The sequence below is a fragment of the Acipenser ruthenus genome, chromosome 1, assembly GCF_902713425.1.
Source record: "Acipenser ruthenus chromosome 1, fAciRut3.2 maternal haplotype, whole genome shotgun sequence".
Classification (NCBI taxonomy): domain Eukaryota; kingdom Metazoa; phylum Chordata; class Actinopteri; order Acipenseriformes; family Acipenseridae; genus Acipenser; species Acipenser ruthenus.
Window position 1 is genome coordinate 1,215,194 of NC_081189.1, and position 24,448 is coordinate 1,239,641.

At 41.9% G+C, this 24,448-nt stretch overlaps 1 protein-coding gene across 11 annotated transcripts in view; it reads right to left on the bottom strand.

Moving 5' to 3' along the window:
* The window catches only part of LOC131737435 (CUGBP Elav-like family member 4), a 233,479-nt gene that overhangs the window by 30,664 nt on the left and 178,367 nt on the right, over window positions 1–24,448 (bottom strand). For 5 of the 11 annotated variants that reach the window (XR_009329045.1, XM_059026421.1, XM_059026341.1 and 2 more), the window contains exons 4-9: window positions 14,389–14,517; window positions 13,146–13,225; window positions 12,172–12,264; window positions 6,385–6,528; window positions 5,447–5,594; window positions 3,824–3,973 (exon numbers count right to left, since the gene is read on the bottom strand). Coding sequence is in view for 10 of the 11 variants with exons in the window: in XM_059026421.1 (XP_058882404.1) it covers window positions 3,824–3,973; window positions 5,447–5,594; window positions 6,385–6,528; window positions 12,172–12,264; window positions 13,146–13,225; window positions 14,389–14,517 (744 nt within the window). In the remaining variant the exon portion in view is untranslated. The remainder of the gene's footprint in view (window positions 1–3,823; window positions 3,974–5,446; window positions 5,595–6,384; window positions 6,529–12,171; window positions 12,265–13,145; window positions 13,226–14,388; window positions 14,518–24,448) is intronic. The other 6 variants (XM_059026594.1, XM_059026505.1, XM_059026646.1 and 3 more) reach the window with 3 other exon arrangements.

The following is a 24,448-nucleotide window of genomic DNA, read 5'->3' on the forward strand; positions in this document are numbered from 1 at the left end:
TCTTTCATCTCTTTTGTCTCTTTCTCTATCCTGTTATATCGTTTAACTGAGGAAAAGCACTTTTTGTTGTATTGGATGGCGAGGGGGGGTGGTGGGGTGGTTTGGAGAGAGCCTCAGCAGTGCAGACGTTGATAGATATTTTATTCTGCCATCGAACCCGGCTATGAGGACAAATGTCCCAATTAGGAGAGCTTCAGAGGGCCTGCTTAACGACCTCCATTCATTACACTGCGCTCACTGGGGGGTTCTGAGGGATATCTCTCTCTCATTAAAACCTGCTCATTTTCCAAGACTGCAGACAACAAATTAGTGATTTTTATCTCAGCAGATTAAGAAGAGCTCTTCAGAATTACAGCTGCAGTAGTGGAGAGTAGCTCAGTGATTAGAGTTCTGGGCTGCAGTGTGGAAGGTAGTGCTTTTGAGTAGCTCAGTGGTTAAGAGTTCTGGGCTGCATTGTGAAAGGTAGTGTGTTTGAGTAGCTCAGTGGTTAGAGTTCTGGGCTGCAGCGTGGAAGGTAGTGCTTTTGAGTAGCTCAGTGGTTAAGAGTGCTGGGCTGCAGTGTGGAAGATAGTGTGTTTGTGTAGCTCAGTGGTTAAGAGTTCTGGGCTGCTGAGTGGAAGGTAGTGCTTTTGAGTAGCTCAGTGTTTAGAGTTCTGGGCTGCAGCGTGGAAGGTAGTGCTTTTGAGTAGCTCAGTGGTTAAGAGTGCTGGGCTGCAGTGTGGAAGATAGTGTGTTTGTGTAGCTCAGTGGTTAAGAGTTCTGGGCTGCTGAGTGGAAGGTAGTGCTTTTGAGTAGCTCAGTGGTTAGAGTTCTGGGCTGCAGTGTGGAAGGTAGTGGTTTTGAGTAGCTCAGTGGTTAAGAGTTCTGGGCTGCATTGTGAAAGGTAGTGTGTTTGAGTAGCTCAGTGGTTAGAGTTCTGGGCTGCAGCGTGGAAGGTAGTGCTTTTGAGTAGCTCAGTGGTTAAGAGTGCTGGGCTGCAGTGTGGAGAGTGTTTGTGTAGCTCAGTGGTTAAGAGTTCTGGGCTGCTGAGTGGAAGGTAGTGCTTTTGAGTAGCTCAGTGTTTAGAGTTCTTGGCTGCAGTGTGGAAGGTAGTGCTTTTGAGTAGCTCAGTGGTTAAGAGTGCTGGGCTGCAGTGTGGAAGGTAGTGCTTTTGAGTAGCTCAGTGTTTAGAGTTCTGGGCTGCAGTGTGGAAGGTAGTGCTTTTGAGTAGCTCAGTGTTTAGAGTTCTTGGCTGCAGTGTGGAAGGTAGTGCTTTTGAGTAGCTCAGTGGTTAAGAGTGCTGGGCTGCAGTGTGGAAGGTAGTGCTTTTGAGTAGCTCAGTGTTTAGAGTTCTTGGCTGCAGTGTGGAAGGTAGTGCTTTTGAGTAGCTCAGTGGTTAAGAGTTCTGGGCTGCAGTGTGGAAGGTAGTGCTTTTGAGTAGCTCAGTGGTTAAGAGTTCTGGGCTGCAGTGTGGAAGGTAGTGCTTTTGAGTAGCTCAGTGGTTAAGAGTTCTGGGCTGCAGTGTGGAAGATAGTGGGTTTGAGTAGCTCAGTGGTTAGAGTGCTGGGCTGCAGCGTGGAAGGTAGTGGGTTTAAATAATTTGATTTCAGTGACTATGATGGAAATGATTCAGCTTACTTATTTAGCTATTCTTTGCAAAAATAAAACACACACACACAAAAAAACTAAATAATGAATGATGCAAACACATCACGTTAATGGGAGAGTAATCTATAGTAAACAACTAAATATTAATGCAGCTCTTTATCCATATTTATATCACAAACCCTGAGAGAAGTGTCTGCCAGCTCTTGTATGCTCCTCACATAATAAACAGCCCTTCACTCCAGGACATTTATTCATTTGACACTTTATGTTGAAACATTGGTCTTTTAAGGTAGTATTGTTCAAATATGATTGAAAGTAACAATAGTGACCACAAATATCAACATGCAACACCACCTTACAGACAACAGAAATCACAGAGATGAGAATGATGTTAAAGAGACAGCTGATTGAACTGCTGACCCTCTTCAATAAAATAGTCCTTATAGTTGTGTGAATAGCGCTGGCAAAAACCCACATAAACCTCTCTCTGGTTTGCTTCTTAAGTGAGTTGAAAATTCAACTTTTTTTGCCAGAAATTCCAAAAAAAGCCAAATGGCCACAGTGTGATCAACCAATCAGCACAATCCAAGCCAGACTGACAGTACAGCTGTCCAAACAGAGCCAAACAGAAGCAAGAGGCGGGGTTCAGGATGCAAACCAAAAAAGTGCAGCGCGAATTAGAGCTCACCAGCGCCACAGTGAGGTGCGTATGTGAATCTACAGCATGCAAGTGATACCCCACCCAAACCTTGCCAGGCTCCCTGGGATGGCCAGTACTGAATGTAAACAACTGGAACTGCTGCTGTAATGTTACTATAGTGAGCTCAAAATGCAGCTCAGTAATTGTAACGTGCAGCTGATATACTATGGCTGTAGTAAAAGTGCAGTAAATGGGTACTCATATTAATGCAGTTAGACTGCAATTTAACAACCAAGTAGCTTATCCGTATGTACAACTGACACTTTACTGTGGGGATTTTCAACAGTGATTTATAAATTTGATGTAAGCCTGGCTGTACTGTAATCAGAGGTGTTATTTTCTGTTTAATTCTGTAAACGATTAAACACGTTTGAACATACTGGGCATGTTTGTAACCAATCAGAAAGGCCCTTATAAAAGTAAAAAGCATGATAAAGCACAGTTAAACTCTTTAAAGCCCAGAGAGGTAAGGTCAAGCGCTGCATCACTATTTTATAAATTACTGTTTTATAATGTATTTCTGTGTAAGACTGTTTTTACTAAATTAAATTGTATGGCAATGCCACTAAAGATATATTGAATATGAAATAAACTGGCACACTTACTATAATGTAAACACTAAGGCTGACCTATAATTTATGTCAAGGAAAACGTTTAGGCAAAGTTTTCGAAGTAAGCGTATCGAGTTACACTAAACGCAGGTCAGCATTAAGATGTGCTGGTTTAACAGGCAGTGTTGTGTGAGGCTCTGTCATTACGGATTGTGTCCCCTGTCATGAGATGAGATGAGGTTAAAGCTCTATAACCCAGACTGCTGACAAGCCCGGCTCTTTTGCATGATGGTTAAGACGGTGTGTGGGGTCGTCGGCTCCCAGTTACACTCTAAGCACCAGTGTTCCTCACCTCTCATGTGCATCCACTCATTTAAAAACCCAACAGTAAGAGGACTGTGTCAGTCATTAAGAGGACTGTGTCAGTCATTAAGAGGACTGTGTCAGTCATTAAGAGGACTGTGTCAGTCAGTCGGCTTGGTTTCTGATCAGAGGTCATTCCCCATGCAGTGCCGAATCAGCCGACAGCTTGTGCTTTTTAAAGCCACGCTGAGCACAAGTGGCAGCTCCGACTGCATGTAATCAAACATCAGCAAACAATGTAAGTGTGCATGCTTCAGCGCATTCATCAACAAGACTGACAGCTGAATTTACCAGACTAGGGTTAAGCTTTAGATCTGATGTGACTGACATTTTTGTACATTTATTATATGCCAATTTGATTATTTAATTCTTTAAAATACGTTAAAAAAAAAGAACCCACAAAAAAATATTTTCTTAAAAAAAAAATTCTTATGCAAGTCATCTCTTATTTTTATTAATACATAAACAGTATGGTTGCTTTTCCAGCATCACATAACAATTTAATGAAAGTGCAAAACTCACACACACTCAGCAACGTGCCACAAGCGCTACGATGAAAGGGTGCAGTTTTTGTGCCAGTAGTGAGGGTGTTGCCCTCCACTGCCCCCTGCCCCCCTCATACCTGGATAGGGGTGGATGCCGTTGGCGAACACGGCCTCGGCAGTGGGCTGCCCGTTGGCTTGTGGCGGGAGGCCAGTGAAGCCGTTGACTCCGATGGCAGAGGGAATACTGGGAACGGCGGGTGCTGTGATCCCGGGAGGTGTGCTGCCTCCTGGTGGAGGAGAGAGAGGAGGCACTGTCAGGGGGTGAGAGGAGCTCATTACACAGGACAGCCAGTAGAGGGCGCTCACTGGAAATTCTTGGCCATCAGGAAACCTGTGCCGTATTGCTCCAACAGGAAAAACACATCACACAGAACTTATACCTGCAATATCCATGCACTTAAAGAGCATGCAGCTTCAGATCTCATTTGCTTAGTTTCATTTACCATTCCTTTATATTTTGATGATGTCTGAAACATTCAGAGTGGTTCTTACTGCAGTTACTCAAACACTGGTCTTGTTTTTCTTCTGATAAGCCTGCAATAAATATTGCTGTGGCATGTAACTAGAACTGAAGAGCAGCTCCTGAAGTCAAATCATCTCAACAAAGAGAAAGAGAATGATAGACAAAGAGAAGGAGAGAGAAGGAGAGCGAAAGAGAAAGGCAAAGAGAATGATGAAGAGAAATGGCTTCTGCACTCGTTGCCTCGGATGGCTGTGAGCCCTGATCACTGGCGCTGGCTGGTGCTCATGCAATCAGCAGCAGAGACACTTCACACAGGTCTGGAGAGCCCTTGTGTTCCTCCCTCCCACCCTGGCACTGCCTCTCCTCTGGCTGATGGAGCTCTCTCAGGAACTTCATGGGCGGCACATTCAGATGCATTTATAACTGCTGCACGGCCTGCCTCCCCCACACAGCACACAGGAAATCAGTCTGTGAGTGCTGCATGGATTCAGAGCACAGCCTGTCTATTAAAACAGGGCAGTGCAAACCCTTGTGGGTCAACATTTCCCAAGACTGCTGGATGCTGTTTTCATGTATCCCATATTCTAATGACAGGGTTAGTCTATATTTGAGTGAAGTGTCCCTTAACAAAGTGTTCTCCATTAAATGTAAATGAGAAGCGTTTGGAGGCGGGAGGTGTGCGCAGCTGTCTAAAGGCACTTGAGCAGGAAGAGAACAGCTGAGCTGAGTGGCACCCTGGAAACACTCCTTTCTCTCTGCCCAAATGTGTGTGTCAGCAGCTTCCTCTTACATTATTAGGGGTGTCTGATGGATGAAATTGCTGTGCAGTCAACAGATATACATACAAACAGACTAACAGATAAAGCTATATAACACAGACGGACAGATAGACTGACAGATACTGTACAGTATATTGCAAGCTCAAGTGGACTAAATTCGAGGGTGGTGTTTTCTACATTTGTGGGTGATGAGAGAGACTAGGGTTCCAGGGTAGGTGCTCTGTGCAGGCAGAGTAAGAGCTGTGTGCTAAGAACTTGACCGAAGCTTTGCCCAAGTCTTCTACATGTGGTGCGTGACCTGGAAAAATAATAATGAACTGATGTAACGAGACGAGCAACACCCCTTGGTCTACTTGAGCTGGACAAACCCCAAATCATTGTAGCTTGTAGTATCTCAGTCCTGTTGACCTGTAAAAGAGCCTGTAGACAGATGGATGGAGAGACACACAGCTCCATACCTGAGGTGGGTGTCATGGGTCCTCCTGGCAGCCCGTTGACGTTCAGCGTTGCCATCTGCTGCATCTGAGCAGCGGCGAAGGCGGCCATAGGGTTGAGGTATCCGCCCTGCGTGACGGAGGCCATGAGCGCGGCCTGCTGCTGCATCAGCTGGAACGAGAGCGAGGGAGAGAGACAGACGGGCCCACAAGCACAGCTCTGCTCTTACCCGCCTTCAGCATTGCCCATATCTCTCTCCATGACTCCTTCTCTCCCTCACCCTCACCTTCTCACTCTCTCTGCTGTCCACCTCTCTCTCTCTGGCTGCCTTTCTATTTTATATACTCTCTCGCTCTCCCAGTAATTTATGTAAAGAGAGATCTTAAAAACAGTGATGATGTCTATCTAGATATTTTACTGTGTTACCTGTTTAGTACCCCAGTGCGTGTGCTCTGTGTGATTCTGTATTGTTGTTTCTGCTTTGAGCATTATTTAAGGCTTTTTAGTGCTGCACAGACTTTGGAGCACAATGCTTCCCTTATGGGTTTCAGTGCACAGTGCAACACTAATATGCTTCCCTGCCTAACTTCACCTCAATCAGTCTAATCTGAAGCAATTTTTCCTGGAATAGTTAGGAAGCATGTGTAAGGGGCAGTGTTGTGTGCTGTCGTTACAGATTCTGCCCCCTGTAGGTGAGATGAGAGGAGCTCTATGACCCTTCATACAGACTAGCTTTTTTGCATAGTGATTAAGCCTGTTCCCTGTTACACATCAGAGCAGAAACAACAATAGATAATCAAACAGAATCAAACAGAACACACATGATATTAAACGGGCGCAACATTAAATATTCGGAAAATGCTTCCGCGGAGGATAGATTAGTTTGCAATGCTTTGGGGAAGCGCTGTCTGTTTCCAGGGCAGACTTTTCCCTTCCCAGTCACTGCCGTCTCTATACTTACTGCCTGGGCGTAGGCTCCGTAAGCCCCGAACTGGATGGCCATAGGGTTGAACATTCCCATCTGTCCTGCCATCTGCTGCATCCTCCTGATAGTGCGCTCCTTGTCTGTGTCTGCGAACTTCACCACCAGACTGGAGGAGGCGCCCTGCAACAGACAGACAAGCCAGGTGAGCAGGGCGACAGACAGACAGACACACATACAGACAGACAGACAGACACAGAGACACAAACAGACACTCACAGACACACACACACACACACACACAGAGGCACACACACACACACACACACACACACAGACACAGGCACACACACAAACACACACACAGAGGCACACACAGAGACACACACACACACAGACACAAACAGACACACACACACACACACACACACACACACAGAGGCACACACACACACACAGACACACACACAGGCACACACACACAGACACACACACACAGAGGCACACACACAGACACACACACACAGAGGCTCACACACACACAGACACATTCAGATATACACACACACAGAGGCACACACACAGACAGACACACACACACACACACACACACACACAGAGACACACACACACACACACACACACACACACAGAGGCACACACACACACACAGACACACACACACAGGCACACACACACAGACACACACACACACAGAGGCACACACACACACAGACACATTCAGATATACACACACACAGAGGCAAACACACAGAGACACACAGACACCTAGAGCCAAACTGGGTTAGTAGGGTGACAGACAGACACACAAACATAGAGACAATAACACACACACACACACACACAGGCACATGCAAAAAGACACACAAACACACACACACAGACACACACACAGAACCCCCCACACACATACACACAGGCACACACACACCAGAAGTTCTATCACAATAATCCTATAATATATTGTGAAATAATGAATTTAAAATAACTTATACTTGTAAATATTACGGTAGTAAATTAGCCATTTCTTGCTCTAGTTTATGCGTGATGAGATCAATCAGCACAATCAGCTCTCACTCCTGCCAAACACTTAATTACAATTGATCAGGCATGCTCATGTGCAGATCTGCGCAGGAGAAGTTAGGCAGTCTATCTTTACCACAGGACACATTCACATATTAACGTCTGATCCATTGCAATTAAAGCATTTGGCAGCGATTGTGTTTGCCTGTGCTTCTGGTAATCATTGCAGAATTTTGCTAAAATGGTAATCTGCAGCAGTTCGAGTGCTTCAGGGCTTATTAAATACTTTAGCTCACTTTCATTGACTATCAGTGCATGTCCGCTTTTGTCTAACACAGTATGATGCAGAGCACAGACACACACATGCTGAGTTTGTGAAAGGTAAGACAAAGAGTCTAAAAACTGAAACTGTGTATCATTAAACATCAAAGGCAGTTTGTTATAATACTGCCCATATAAAAAAATACAAACATCAAATGAATATCAACATCAATGTTGTAATTCTGTATTCTGTTCTATGGGGTTATTCAATCAAACGGACAGGTTTAGAATGAGGACACACCCCAAAATACCACTGCACTATGAAAAGGTTCATATACGTTTCTATAATTCCTTCATTTAAAACTCATCTTCACCGCACCTCTGGAAGGTGTCCTTGTAAAACACAGGAACATTGTTGGCGCTATATTTTTTTGATCGAATCTACCCCTTAGGGATCTTTAATTTGTGCTCCCTGCCTGGAAAACTACCAGTGAGCTAAAGCAACAGCTCCAGCAGCCCAGCTGGTGTGCATTCTGTGTATCAGCCTGGTTGCTCCTTTGCTTTTGTTTCAGAACCTCTTCACACTTTCCCTTCGCACTTTCTCTCCCTTTCTCCCTCCATTTTGTGAAAATCAGAAGCAACAAGAAATTGCTTTACTCTAGGAAGATAATGAAGACACAGTTAACAGGCCCCCCTTAGCGCCCGCACTTTCTAAAAGCAAGCCAAAAAAGTCCACCCCTGCAAAGAACATTGACAATCTGCTTCCGTCCCCATGGTTTCAGACCAGCTGGAATTAGGAATGCCAGCGAGAGAGAGGAGGGCGAGAGGTGGAGTGCAGCCCAAAGGAGCAGAAGGAACAAAACGTTTTAAATGAAACCCATTCCCTGGTAGCAGACAAATCTCTTTCCGCACTGGGAAGCACGCGCCCCCACCTTGTTTCCGTGCTCAATCGATCCTTGTTAATTGCACTCTTAATTACAATCCACTGCTGGGTGAATATTTTAAGGCACATGCTTCCTTCTCATTATCACCCCCCCCCCACACACACATTTTAATTAGAACCTCATTCTGCTCCTTAATGAGCGTCTGCATCCTTGCCAGCTAAACAGGTTAGTCACTTATCAGCCGAGCTAGCCAGACAACAACTGGGGCATTTATATTCTGCTTGCTAGGGGATCAAGTTTACTTCTGTTCTATATTCTGGTTCGGTGTGTTGAGTAACTTAACGATTAAACTTTCTTTGGTCTTCTCATTTATTTTTCGCATAGGTTTATTTTGATTCATACACAGTTACTGTGTGCATTTACTGCATGGTTGTTAATGTCATTGAATAAGCCGATGATCTGATACTTTTTTCATTGGTTTCAGATTCTGTCCATTTGCCATTTAACTAATGAAAACCTGCTGTACATCGTTAACCATTTTATACAATCTGTGAACTGAGCTCTGCATAGAGTAATTCAAAATAATGACTCTGTTGTGAATTAGGCTATGGTTAAAGCAATATGCCTCTTTTTAATAAAATCATTGCATACTAATCCCACTATAATCAATACAACTTCTACTAGAAACCAGCTGTTACTATTACAGTAGTTTGTAACAATCTGTGTAGCAAATCCTATAGAGTGACTGCATTAATATAAGTGCAATGTAAGAATCCCAGTTTGCAAGAAATCATACAGTATGTCTGCATTCAGTGTCTCAGTGCCTGCTACAGTATTGGAATGCCCAGTAATTCAGAAAGACAAACACAGATTTAAGCTTGAAGATGGGGCTTTCGTTTTACTGGCATCATTTGAAAGCTGCTTCTAAAACGGTATGGGGTAATACCAATTTAAACTGGACACGATTTTAACCAAGATGGACAAACAAAAGAAAAGGAGACAGCCATCCCACACACTAGGCGGCGCTGCAACCTTTATTTTCGAAAGGCTTTAGTGGATTTTCTTTTCTTCTTTGACCAGAGGCAGGGTAAAAAAAATGAAATTCATAGCCTGAACAATCTGTCTGAAAAAGCAGGCCAGATCCTCCTAATTCCATTTATTTTGTCAGGCTGTACAAGCCTGGAGAAGGTCAGTGGATGGAGACGCACAGAAAGAATCAGTAATTGCGTTTGCTCTCCTATATGGGCAGATGCTTGTCAGTGGACCTGTAAACCAATAATCAGATAAATGAATAGCTTAGCCCATCCCGCAGAGTGGCGGATGGAGAAGGTCGAAGTTGTCCCATGCTGGAATTCACCCAATGTATCTGCTGAGAGCACTCAATTACAACTCAATGGGCTTTCTGTGCAAAGTCTGCCTCTGTCTTTAATGCCATGAAACTTTTGTAAGACTTTTTCAGAAGCTTCATGTGAGTATAGAGCAGACCACCCAAGCGACCCGCATTTCACGGAGTCGATTTAAGGTCAAACTTGGCTGTTGTTATTTTCTTTTTATTTTATTGACACGAAATGCAGTTTTAAACATTCAGGCCAGATGAATCCAACATTTTCTTGAGGCAGGGGGATACTGTGGGTTTCTCAGACCTAGATCTTAGTCTTAATGCCAGTAAGGTAGAACAAATAAATCAGATACTTAAGAAAAAGTTACTTGCACAAAGTAACAAAAAGTACTCCTCGTTATTTTTGGCCATGTAAAGTAATCTGATCACTTGTCACTTACATTTTTTAAATAGATTACTCAAAAACTTATCTGAGTACAAGTAACTTGTTACTGTAAAATCCTTGGTTTTATAACATTAAGATTTTACTCTGTTGACTTTGCACTATACAAAAATCAGGCCCAATACAATGCAGTACAATACACTAATAATGTTAAAATATTACAAAACATCATAAGGGATTAATAATAACCAAAAAAAATAAAAATAAAGTGAACTAACTAACCCTCACTGAGGGGTTGTGATTGAGCCATTGAGCCACAGCACTCATCAAAGGAAATGCAATCAGCAGCCCTGAGATCACTCTGTACTCATGTGGGCAGCTCCACATCTGTCTTGGGTTATTGCTACACTACATGGAGAGTTACTAGAGAAATGTTCCTTTTATAAATATCTAGATATATGGATTGATTACTTTTATTTATTTTATTGATTAATGAATACTTTGAATTACCATATTTATAAATTGGTTTAAAGTTAGGACCTAAATGAGGTTTCTTTTCAGGAACAGGGAGGCGTTTTCCCTGTCTAGCAGGTTACAGTCAGTGACTGTAACTATCTTCCCTGTTTGAGATGATTGTAATTATATTTACCCGCTTGCTTGTAAGCAGTCACTAAATAAACGAGATGTACCATATCATTGATTAATATAATCCCCCTTGTAAATGAGGCCTCGTCTCAATGAGTAAATCTCCTGGTTATATAAATGAATAAATCCAATGTGACGAGGCTAGCTTCGGAACTAAAGCTTTTCCAAATAACCTCAGACAATGGCTCTCTAATCACTGAAACAGGCTTGCGATAGGGAAGTGCAGCTGTGATATATTACAGAGTATGTGTCAGGACTCCTTTAGCATATCAGATAATCAGTCCTGTGAGGGTCACCCTATCTGAACAAAAGACTGTGCTAAATATAGCAGGTGCTTCAATTTGTAGCATTTTATCTCAAAATCAAAGCCTTCTGAGTTACTGTGATCCTGAACTCACTGAAACTCAACTACATTACAACACTTTGTACCAATATTAATGCAGAGATTCAAAAAAGTTATCAGTGTCACCCACATATATACATATACAAGCATGTATACAGTACATATAGACATACATACACACACACAGACACACACGCACACACACCACACACACCACACATACATACATACATACAGCTATGGCCAAAAGTTTTGCATCATCTAGAATTAAGATTGAGACATAATAATAAAAAAATACTGTATGAACATTACTTTGATCTTTTATTTAACATAATGTCATCAAAGAAAAAGTCTATCAGAAGCCATAATAGTAGTACAGTATCTTGCTCTTAATTGTATTAATACTTGTACTGTGATTCTTTAAATGTATTTTTTGTTTACGACTGTAAGTCGCCCTGGATAAGGGCGTCTGCTAAGAAATAATAATAATAATAATAATAATAATAATAATAATAATAATAATAATAATAATAATAATGTTAGATTTTGAAATGTCACATTTTTCAGTATTTCATGTATATGAAAAACTACAAAGTGGTATGTAATTCAATATATTAACGTAACATTATTCAGCAGGTTTCATTCGACTTTATGAAGCAAAATTTGTTAATTCTATTGTGTGATGCAAAACGTGCATAGCTGTACATACATTCAGCAGAAAAAAAATACTTACACACATGCATATATATATATACACATGCATAAGTTATTACACAAACCTTGCACATAGCATAGGAAAATGCTTTTAAAAATAAATAAACACAAATGGCAGAAAAAAAATAGCAACTCATAATGCAAAGTGTGGCGGAAGTGCACAGAAGCTGTGTTTTCCCTTGAAGGTGCTGAGAAAGTGTCAGAGCCTAAATACCTTGTAATAGTCATCTTGTGTGTATAAGTGTCTGATGTATTGCTGTCCCTGCCACACCACCGGGAACGAGACTACGCTGTCAGCTGAGATATCCTGGATAAATTCAAATAAATAAAAAAAATGCAAATAAATACATGCATACAAAAGAAACAAATGAAGAAGGTAAATGAAGAAGAAGTAAACGAGGACTACAGTGCATGCCTGCTGCTGGGGGCGAGTTAGCAGCCTCAGATGAGAAACTTAAACATTAGCGCGTTACCTGTTCCATCGTCTGTCGTTTTAACTTTAAAGGTGTAGCAATCGATGTCCCTTCCCTAGACTAGCTTCAGTACCCTTTGCACTGGCTCCCTAACACGGCTCCTCTGATGCTGTCAGTCACCTCTGAAGGTACAGCGCTATAGAGCTTCCCTGTTACTCTGGTAGTATTCCAGCTCCCATGGCTCTCTGTGCTAGGCAGTGTCCTTTCAAGCATGTCTTCCTTCTTTTAAACAAAGCACAACTGCCTACTGTTGGCTGTATTTTAACAGCGTTTACTCCAGTCTTTAATTAACTCCTATTTCTACAACTAAGTGATATATTTCAAGCTCCCTTCAGCACTCTCAAGGTGTTTGTTTTTCATTTAGTAACGTTTACATGTTTTTTTTTCTCCTTTAAAAAATAGGTGTTAATTAAGAAATGGAAGAAACGCTTTGAAAATAAGGTCACTTTTGTCTCAAATGGGGTTCTATCTGGATTGGAAAAGGGACTATAATTCCTGCGGATCAACATGAAAGAATAGGACCTTTCTGAAGAAACTTCTTAAAGGGAAAAGTTCTGATAAGGGGGGTGGGGGAGCAGTGAAATTCAGTAAAGGGTAAGGGAGTTTAAAGCCACACCTCAATGCAGTGTATGACGCTAGCCAGCAGCAGTGAAAGACTGTAGTGTGTTTAAGCAGGGCCTGGCTGAAAGGCTGCGGATGGACAGGGTGTACTCACCGGCATGGTCTGGCTGCCGTGCAGGGCGCTGATAGCAGCCTGGGCCTCTGCGTGGGAGGAGTACTTCACAAAGGCACAACCTGAAGAGAGAGACAAAGAGAGGGACAGGACATGGATTTGTTTTATTTTTTTCAATTATTTTAACCCCTTTCCCAATTTTTTTCCCCCCAAGTTTAGAATGTCCAATTGTGTTCCCTCGACTCAACCATACACCACAGCAGCTCAGGAGGAATGGTCAGTGGATGCGGTGAGCTCCTGGCTCCTGGCTCAGGAGGAATGGTCAGTGGATGCGGTGAGCCCCTGGCTCCTGGCTCAGGAAGAATGGTCAGTGGATGCGGTGAGCCCCTGGCTCCTGGCTCAGGAGGAATGGTCAGTGGATGCGGTGAGCTCCTGGCTCCTGGAGGACAATGGCCAGCCTTGAGGGTGTCAGTCTGAGCTCACTGAGTGACTGGCCGGTAGGGGTCTCTATGGCACTGTGAGAAGAGTCTGATGGGAGCACCACAGCCAATGCAATCCAATGCAACGCTCCCTGTAGAATCTCCAGGGAAGACTGGCAACTTGACACAGACTAGACATCCCCCTGAGCTCTCCTGCACTCCCCTGCACCCCCCCTGCACCCCTGACTGTATGAGGACAGGGCCTTTATCTTCATTTTTGAAGATGAAAATTCCATGTTGATAAACAAAATGAAAAAAAAGAGAGTTAAGGGACCTTTGCACAAAAATAGTACATTAAAGATTCAATGAGAAGTGGGAATGATTCAATGAGAAGTGGGAATGATTCAGGAAAATGAACATTGAGCCTCCTGGTGAGCCTACACCAACCCTAATAGCATTACATCTCCCAAAAGCCCTGAACATACTGTAAAAGAACAGGGAGACACTGTTTCGAATGTATTTTCTGTGCAGTATACACAACGCTTCATTGAGTATTTGAACAGATAAATAATTGCAGCACAAGTGCTGTGGCTGGGGATCTTGTTGCCTATTTTTACCCCACTTGTTTCAGAAATGTTTTAAATGTCATTAATAAGAAATTGTTCTGACATTATTGGGGACTCGTCCGGGATATCTGTAATTAAGTTTGTAGATTGACTTCAGAGTAAAAACACAATTGTTGCTAAAATACCTAAAACATGTGCTTGTTTAAAAAGAAACATGTTTACTAAATAGTTCTGACACTGAAACATTTCCACAGAGTTCTAGCGTGGATTAATCAGGTGAAAGGAACCGGAAAGACTCACCTTTGCTGTTGCCGTCAGGGCCCCTCAGGATGGTGCACTCTTCAATGTTTCCGAAGGACTCAAAAAGCCGGCGCACGTCGTCCTCTGACTGCTGCTTATTGAGCATGCCCACAAACAGTTTTCTGTCTTCTGAAACAAAAGCAGCAGGTCATTACCATGCTCAAGACAGCAGGGTCACTGCCACACTGAGGGTCTGAGGGCTCACCCACATTGAGGTGATCACGAAACACAGCACTGCACTGCGAGCCCAGAGGTACCTTCAAAACCTTGGCAGTCCTCTTTTGAAGTGCACTTAAAACTCAGCCGTTAACATTGATTACATGCTATGCTCTCTTTCTAGGAATAGACTAGTGCTATCCTACTGGATCACGATGGGAAGAATCATGTCCTTTTGATTTCTGTTTTTAGCACAGTGAAAGCATAAGTAAAGCATAGGTAAACATGGTAAAGCACAGAGGTATGGTAAAGCATATTATGAGAAAATTGCAAAACATGGTAAACGATGGTAAATGCATGGGGGGGGGAACTGCAAAATGACTAATTATAGTGTTGGGTTAACCCATTCCCACTGTTTCAGGTTTTAAAACAAGATTTCTAAATACACACATACAGGAAGCACACAATTATGGGTAGCAATTTATTTGTTACATAATAACCCCCCCTACTGAATATACACCAGGACACTATTTTAATATACACCGGGACACTATTTTAATATACACCAGGACACTATTTGAATATACACCAGGACACTATTTTAATATACACCAGGACACTATTTGAATATACACCGGGACACTATTTGAATATACACCAGGACACTATTTGAATATACACCGGGACACTATTTGAATATACACCAGGACACTATTTTAATATACACCAGGACACTATTTGAATATACACCGGGACACTATTTGAATATACACCAGGACACTATTTGAATATACACCGGGACACTATTTGAATATACACCAGGACACTATTTTAATATACACCAGGACACTATTTGAATATACACCGGGACACTATTTGAATATACACCAGGACACTATTTGAATATACACCGGGACACTATTTGAATATACACCAGGACACTATTTGAATATACACCAGGACACTATTTGAATATACACCAGGACACTATTTGAATATACACCAGGACACTATTTTAATATACACCGGGACACTATTTGAATATACACCAGGACACTATTTTAATATACACCAGGACACTATTTTAATATACACCGGGACACTATTTTAATATACACCAGGACACTATTTTAATATACACCAGGACACTATTTTAATATACACCAGGACACTTCTCTTTTGTCTGGGTCGTATTAAGCCATGTGATAGAGTATTAAATCTCTGCTGACAGGTTACCCCCGAAAAGGAGACATGACGTCTGTCTTCTGATGGGTGACTTTCTAAATGTATTGTTACAGAGTGCAGGTCTAAATAAGGCTTCAAAGGAAGAGAATGTCTCTCTCAATTTATTAGCACGTTGTTGCAAAACTGCTCCAGCAGTCTGAGAGACAGTGGGAAATGGTCCTGGAAGACACGAAACGGAACAAAACAGCCCGAACTTTTAGAATTGAGCATGTCTAGATTATTCATCTCTATGGAAACGCAAATAAATTGGATCATTACTGTTGTATTGTGAATATTAGCGCATGCACCCCTGTGTGAAAGATCACATTGACCTAATTGAGCCATATTTGTCATATTTGTACATCCACGAGAGTCTTGCAGTGACTCAGCAAGCACAAGACAATCTCAATAAAACTCTGCAAATAATACTTTCCCAATAAAACTCTGCAAATACAGAATACTGTCTCAATAAAACTCTGCAAATACAGAATACTGTCTCAATAAAACTCTGCAAATACAGAAGACTTTCTCAATAAAACTCTACAAATACAGAATACTGTCTCAATAAAACTCTGCAAATACAGAATACTGTCTCAATAAAACTCTGCAAATACAGAAGACTTTCTCAATAAAACTCTGCAAATACAGAATACTGTCTCAATAAAACTCTACAAATACAGAATACTGTCTCAATAAAACTGCAAATACAGAAGACTTTCTCAATAAAACTCTACAAATATGACAGTCAGAGAGAATACAAGTAAAGAAAACACCATGTACTGCGCAGTGTGCCAGAGTACTACAGCGCTCACTAGCTCTCCCTTTCATGGACTACCTACAACTTGACATCAAGCTTTGTACCCCCCCGCTGCTTGGGTGGAGACATGCAATGAGCTTAATATCAAATATGAACTCTTAAAGGGATCGGCTATGTATTATAATGTGCATGGCACACATTCTCACCCACCAGACTATGGGACATGAATGTAGTATTTCTAGTCAGAGTCTTTGTGACCTACTTGTGATACGCATTTATTAAACCAGAGTTTTATCATTTCTATTCTTATAAAATGGGCTCTTATATTTGCGATAGCTACCATATTTGATAAATGGTTTATTTTGTGTAAAAGCTACTAGTCAATGGAGTAAAATTATTTTCAGTCTCGGTCTCTCTCTCTTATATATGCAGGTCTGTAGGTGACGGATTCTGTTAACAGAATCAGTCACTTAACACACCTAGAACTAGAACAAGTTATTCAGAAGACGGGCTTTCAATCATCACTCTTGTGTTTATACAAGTTAAGTGAAACACTATAAAGTAAACACTAAATGCTAAATGTTTAGGACTTTACTGAAACAGCTGGCTTCCATACAAATGCAGGGTTTATGATAAAGCAAGACCTGCAACACCATAAAACACAAGTTCAAAGCAAAAACTATTCAACGAACATACAAGAATAAAGATGGTTTTAATGCCTGTGCATTTGTTTTGTAAAATTCTAGCAGTCAAAATTACAAATTCCTTGCATCATTCAAGCAAAACCCTTGTATTTTTTGTGCAACACCTGCATGAAATCTTTCCTGATCCTTGCTTTCTCCATGCATAGCTCTTACTTTAAACTTTATTAAACTTGTATGTATAGTCTTTTTTGTCTTGCATGGGTCTGTCCTGGTATTTCAGAGATGTACAGTTAAAGTTTTACTGAATGTTTGTAGGTAGACTATTACCTTGACTCCATGCCATCGGATAGGCAGGAAAGAAAAGTGATTGATCGAAAGATCGATTTAGAGAAATCATCAAGATCCGTATAACAATCAGACATAAAACCTTCAACAGTGAAGCATCATCACCAGTGACTTCAGTACCCAAGCCATGCTAAAAACAGAAAGGTCTGAAAAGAGAAGCCTATACTGTCTGACATGACAAACCGCAGACAAGGAGAGATTGATTTGATCAAACCAGGCACCTGCTACTGCTCTGCCTTCCAGGCTCACGAGACACACAATGCCTGCTCTGGCTGTCCGAATTCAGACTGAAAACTCATAACCCAGATACCGGAATGACAATATTCTAATCTCGGGTAGCAGCAGCAGCAGCAGCAGCAATATTCTCAATTGCTTTCCATTCCCGTCTCTGTTCCCCGAGACTTGGTTTGCCTGAAGCCTAACAAATCAACCGAGTCAGGTCTCAATGAGAAATGCGAGGCTGTGTTGAATAATTGCTCTTCATATTTCAGAACCATTCCGAATATTTCTTCATTTCCAGGAGGGTGTCTTGTGTCAGCATCGATGCTGTCAATGCGCTCCTTGTCATTTCTGACAGTGCTGCTGACATTGCCACCAATATGTCAACAAGAGAAAAATCTAAGAGAATCGTGTAATCATGACCGCAGCACACACCATTCCACTGGGGCACCCACCCAGCTGGAGAACAGTGCTTAAACACACCTTTTTAACTTGAAGAAATACCATGCTTTGTTTCTGAAACACTAGAGAGCGTAGCCAAATAAGTTAATGAGCTTGTTTCATCTAGCAACCTTTACAGGTATATTTAAAAAAAGAAAAAAAAAAACTTCTGGGAGGGATACAGTAAGGTAACACGTCTTGAGTACTGATGGGCTGAACGTCTTTGTAACAGGCATAAAGGCTGGGCATGAACCAGCAACCTTGCACACTGCAGAGTCCACTCATATAATCATATCAAATAATATGCTCAGCAATCCACAATCCATTGTCATTACAAAATCCATTTTCTTAGGTAAATTACAGAGCCAACCGAATTCTTCTTTTTGATTACCTTCAGACATTTAAACATATTTGGGAGATATAGTATAAACTATCCCTTATAAAAGTGTCCCATTGTAGAAGCATAGCAAAGTGTAATAAAGCATAGTGAAAGCATGGTAAAGCATAGGCAAGCATTGTAAAGAATGGCGAGGGATAGTAAAGCATATTATTAAACATGGCACACCAGGGTAAACTATGGTAAATGCAGAGTATAACCATGGAAAAGCATAATAAAACTGTAAAAATACCATGCAGAAATACTACGGTAAACTAAGAGATATACAAACAGAATAATAAATAAATAACAGGGCTGCGGGGTGATTTCTGAATTGCGTATGAACTCTCTGAGCTGTGCAGTCACACCACCCCGAGCCTTGTTAACTCATCTCCGTTCTGAGAGCTGATTGGGGTGCTGAGACACAGAGGAAGCGATCGGAAGCTGATGTGCTTTCAAGGTCACGCACATTGTGGGTGGTAACAGTATGGTCTTTCAAGGTTAATTGCTTGTTAATTTCCTACTCGTGGCCCGGTCACTCAGCGACTCCACAGTGAGGAGCCTCTCTCTGTCTGTTTGAGCAGCATCTCAAAGCTTTGCACGGTCTGCCGTCACATGGCCTGGCCCTGCCATGTGCTGCAGAAGCAGGTTATCAATGTGTGATTCGTCTGGTTTCAGGCGTGTGCCTTAAAGTGGCTGTCTGCAGGCTCAGCCTGTCATGACCTGCATGCTACCAGAGTTGTGATTCCATGCCGCTGGTGGTTTTGTGAAATCAGAACTGGGGTAATTTGCTCCCTGCAGCCCATGTTGAGGGACGAGCCGGTTGCATGGGTACCCACTATCAGGCCCCTTGTAAAGTCACTGATATCCACTCACATTTGCAAATGCACCTTCTAATCTTACTTTACATCCTCTATTATTATTATTATTATTATTATTATTATTATTATTATTATTATTATTAATTAGTCATTTAGCAGACGCTTTTATCCAAAGCGACTTACAGAGACTAGGGGGTGAACTATGCATCAACAACTGCTGCTGTGGAGTCAATTATAATAGGACCTCGGTTTTACGTCTCATCCGAAGGATGGAGCACAAGGAGGTTAAGTGGTGCCCTCAGGGTCACACACAGCGAGTCAGTGGCTGAGCTGGGATTGAACAAGGAACCTCCTGGTAACAAGCCCCTTTCTTTAACCACTGGACCACCAAGCCTCCTAGATTTTGTTTGTCCAGTCAGTGAAACCACATGGGAGTGTTCTGGCACCTTCCCCTGCCCTTGCCAGCTGTCCTGGCATTCCTCCTAATGCTCTCCCTGAAGCCTGATAAGCCTCTGGCAGTCTCTCGAGGTTCAAGGGTGCAACTTAACATCCCTTCACGAGGACCGGCCCAGTTAAAGGCTGACGTGTGAGTGGAGCCGATGCTTGAAAGAGGCCAGTTTGCACTCTAATATGTTTTAAATTACCAGAGCTCTTAAACGCCATTTGACAATATTGATTACTGCCCTAATTGACGTGCTATTTCTAATTTCTTGGTAGGTGTCAGCGTATCTCAGGCTTGTGCTGTTGAAGTGTTATGACTGGGAGCAAGAAGAAAGATAATTTGTTTCCTTTGGTTCTGCCAGTGATCTTGATGTCAAAATGATACAGTGATACAATCAGACATGATTCTCAACTACAAATCATATACATGCTTATTATTTTCTTTTAAATTTGTCGTGCAAATCACATTTTATGAGACTCTCGAGCTTTTATGTAATAAACAAAATAGAATCATTTTATGAACAAGTTTTATTGCCTCAAAACAGGGATTTTTATTTGAAAAGTGAAATGAGAAAGTCTGTTCAATAATACCATGTCATTTTGTGAGAGCAGCCCGGAACACTTCTTTTTTCACCTCTTTCTGTTGCAAAACTAAACCATTTTCTTTATCCCGCACAACACAGCTTCTCAATCGATTTTTCTCCCGAGACAATGTGCAATTCAAACACAGCCTCTTGTACTCTCTCTCCCCCTCTCTCTCTCTTACTCTGATACGCTTGACATTTGACTGCATTCCTCATAACTCTGATTGTGGTTGACTGCCCTATTTTCCTTTCCTTTTTTTGTCTGAATACATTAAAAGTGCATAAGCAGTGTTTCACTTTTTCCACAGCACCACTACATATATTCTTTTTACTGCAAACAAAAGTATTGAATAAATTACACATTGAAAAAAATTACAGTATCATAATACATTTTTTTGCTGATCCGCAAGAGATCCATACTGTATGCCCAACTCCTGGCTCCCAGTACTCTAACCACTAGACCTCACTGCCTCCTGGCTCCCAGTCCTCAGCTCTAACCACTAGACCTCACTGCATCCTGGCTCCCAGTCCTCAGCTCTAACCACTAGACCTCACTGACTATTTAAATTGTTGTAATAAGTTTGCATATAAACTGGTCTTTTGACAGTTTTAAAATAAAAAATCTTTTTGCAATTTATTTGTTCAGCAGCTCTATAGCGAGTTCACGACCCCTCAACCGATTAGTTTTATTTCAGATGGTAAAATCTTATTTCATTCCATGCAAATTGCATCCATCTTAACAGGAGTTGATAAAGACCCGTTTTAGTGAGCAATTTTGCTGTCACCAAGCTGTAAAATGTAATTTCTCTGCGAGGGGAGATTTGATAAGGGATTGTTAGTGTCTCCTTTCATCCCTCTCTCTCTTTGCACATTCAAACAACAATTGTTTTCCTTTTCTTTTTTTTTTTTCTTTTACAAAACGGTATTGACAGTAATCAGCTGAATATACTGCCGGGTAGGATGCAGAGCAATGCATCCTGACAGCAGCACGCTTGCACAGGAGCATGCTGTTTCTCAGGGGAAGTGCCGGGGAATGAATAGCTGCTGGTCCCGTGGATCACTGCAGGTCAGAGGGGTTTGTATATCCCTTCTATTATAATTCACATATGAGAAATCAAACAGTCATCATTAAGGGTTTGTCAGCATTCCACTGCATCTTATCTTGTGTACAGAAGTCATCGCTGCACAGAACATTCCACTCAATTCCAAAGTGAAAAAACAAACTTTTTTATGTTTTATAGTTTTTCCCACGTACAATATTAGTTTTAGTAATTCTGAATAATTTATAATAAGTTATAATGTCATGCGCATGGTGCCTCTTTTTATAGCAGAAATAGTTTGCTTTCAACATTGCTTCGTGCTCCATTCTTACTAAATGACATCCCACGCATGACACATTAACTTATATTTGAATGCAGATTTTACAGCGCATAAACTGAGAAACTGGAGGCGTGGTGTGAGAGAGACAGGGACACGCTATAAATAAAAAGACATGAGTCACAGAGCACTGGAATATGGTAAATTATGAGCGCCACATTATCACAGGTTCCACGGTGGCCCATAGGGGGAGCTCCAAAGGTTTCAGTCAATATGCTGTTCAATCAGATTTGTGTTTACTTCAATGACAGCTCTTGGAAGGATGTTCATCCGTAACTTCAAATACACCCAATCACAAATTCAGTCAGGAAACTCATGCAACATATTATTTATTAAAACATAGACTAGCCAACTACTACATTACACATATTTTACACTACATTCTTTGGCCTTTCCAGGTACACCTGCCCATATATTAGCTTGCAGATAATAATGGAGAGGCTGAATCCGTGGTCAGGGGGGCAGGATAGCTGCCCTCCCCGTTAGACGAAGCCAAAATGCAGATGGACATATTGTTTATCGAAGGACAAATAAGATACTAGCTATTCAATTGATGATTTGATCTGGTATTGGAAGCACCTAAAATATCCTTGATCTAAGTTTACAGTGAGTTCCCTGCCTGGACCACCACTTTGCTTAATTTATAAGGTGAAACTAACTCCAGTCGACAAATATTGTGGCCGGTGCCTTTATCAGTGCAATGATATCGCTTGCCTACTTGAGCAGGCAGTGGATGTCTAGATATTTAAGATATTAAAAGGCCTATGAGTTTAGCCCTATTAATGAGCTGAATCTAGAAAGTGAAACCCATTTTAACACAGACCAAGGCAATGCGATTCAAGTCAATTACTAGAGCAGGATTACGTGCTGTAATTTTCTGTGAACAAAAAAAAAAAAAAATCCATTAAAATCACAAGCTCCAGGCTCCACAAGCACTGCAGTGTCAGGGCCTGGGCCACAAACATACTTAGTGCTTTAATCAGTCCCACTAACATGTCATTATAATGGAGATCAAACGAGTCCCCGCATGCTGGTAGATCAGTGGAGCCGGCCCCACAGACTGCTCTGACTCTGAATAATTAGCAGCTTCATCAGAGTCCTGCAGCTCCCACAGGACCCTCCTAAGAGTCAGGGTAGGCTTCCGCCAGCGGTGGGACAAGTTCATTGCTTGGGTCAGGCAGTTACTGACATCAAAGCTGTGTTTTCCTGCCTGTAGATGGCAGAACTGGAGAACTGAGATGGGTGTTTAGAATAGGGTGCTCGTATTTAAGGTGCACGATAATGGTAAAGTTACTGAAAGAGATATTTAAAAATGAGCTGAAGACTAACTATAAGATCCAGAGCTGAAAGAGATATTTAAAAGTGAGCTGAAGACTAACTATAAGATCGAGAGCTGAAAGAGATATTTAAAAATGAGCTGAAGACTAACTATAAGATCGAGAGCTGAAAGAGATATTTAAAAATGAGCTGAAGACTAACTATAAGATCGAGAGCTGAAAGAGATATTTAAAAAATGAGCTGAAGACTAACTATAAGATCCAGAGCTAAAAGAGATATTTAAAAATGAGCTGGACTAACTATAAGATCCAGAGCTGAAAGAGATATTTAAAAATGAGCTGAAGACTAACTATAAGATCCAGAGCTGAAAGAGATATTTAAAAATGAGCTGAAGACTAACTATAAGATCCAGAGCTGAAAGAGATATTTAAAAAACGGGCATGGTAGTGAGTGCATGTCTCTCCCGCACCCCCCCTTTTGCATAAAATCAATATACTTCCCTTCCCTTCTTGCTCTCCAGCCCGTCTTTCTTTGGACTGCTTCACGTTATTTGTCTGCTCAAGCAGAAGGAAAGGTTACACGGGCAGGCTCCCAGGTCCCAGGTTCACTCAGACCCCAGTGTACCCTTTACACTGCCCAGGCCTACAGTGGAGTGATCAAACAGAACGTCTCGCCATCGACACTGACATCAAGCCACATTACAGAGGACACAATCCAAGTGCTTTCCTTTCAACTCCTGGGCTCTGCGCTCTGTAACTAGAACTTGAAAATTGATTTCTCTTTTTTTACCCCCTCATGCATTGTAAATAATTGATGCGACACAGCCTGGGTTTTCTTTTTTCTCTCTTGTTTCTTTTCTTTTTTTATTCAAAAGCATTGCGTCATTAGAGATTGTTCATGATCTCTTGGGTTCCAATTACTTCACAGAAAGGATACCATGGGTAGTGATATGCCAGTTTGGAGGCTTTGAAGGACTTTAAAATCTCTGGCAAATCCCAGGACCTTGGGCCGCTTCTATCAGCCTGCCCTAACCCCGCTGGAGGCTGGAGCTGGGAGATGGAGGCTGGGGTTGGGTGATGGAGGCTGGGGCTGGAGGCTGGGTGGGGGCAGGAGGCTGGGGGCTGGGGGCTGGAGCTGATGGGTAGGATCTAGGGCGGGGCTGGTGTCTGGGGTCTGTACCGATTAAATTCAACCTATTTTCATGGGGACAGATTCAGCTACTAGGAACCAGATGAGCATCATTGGGCTGAATGGCCTTGCTTAAGTTGAACAGAACCCAAACTTTGTTTACTCAAGTTCATCACTGCGTGGTGGGGTTTTTATTGAGTTCATTTCAGAAATGAGAAGCCGCCTGGGCTGGCTGTGAGGGAAGAGACAGTGTTTAATTACCAGAGCAG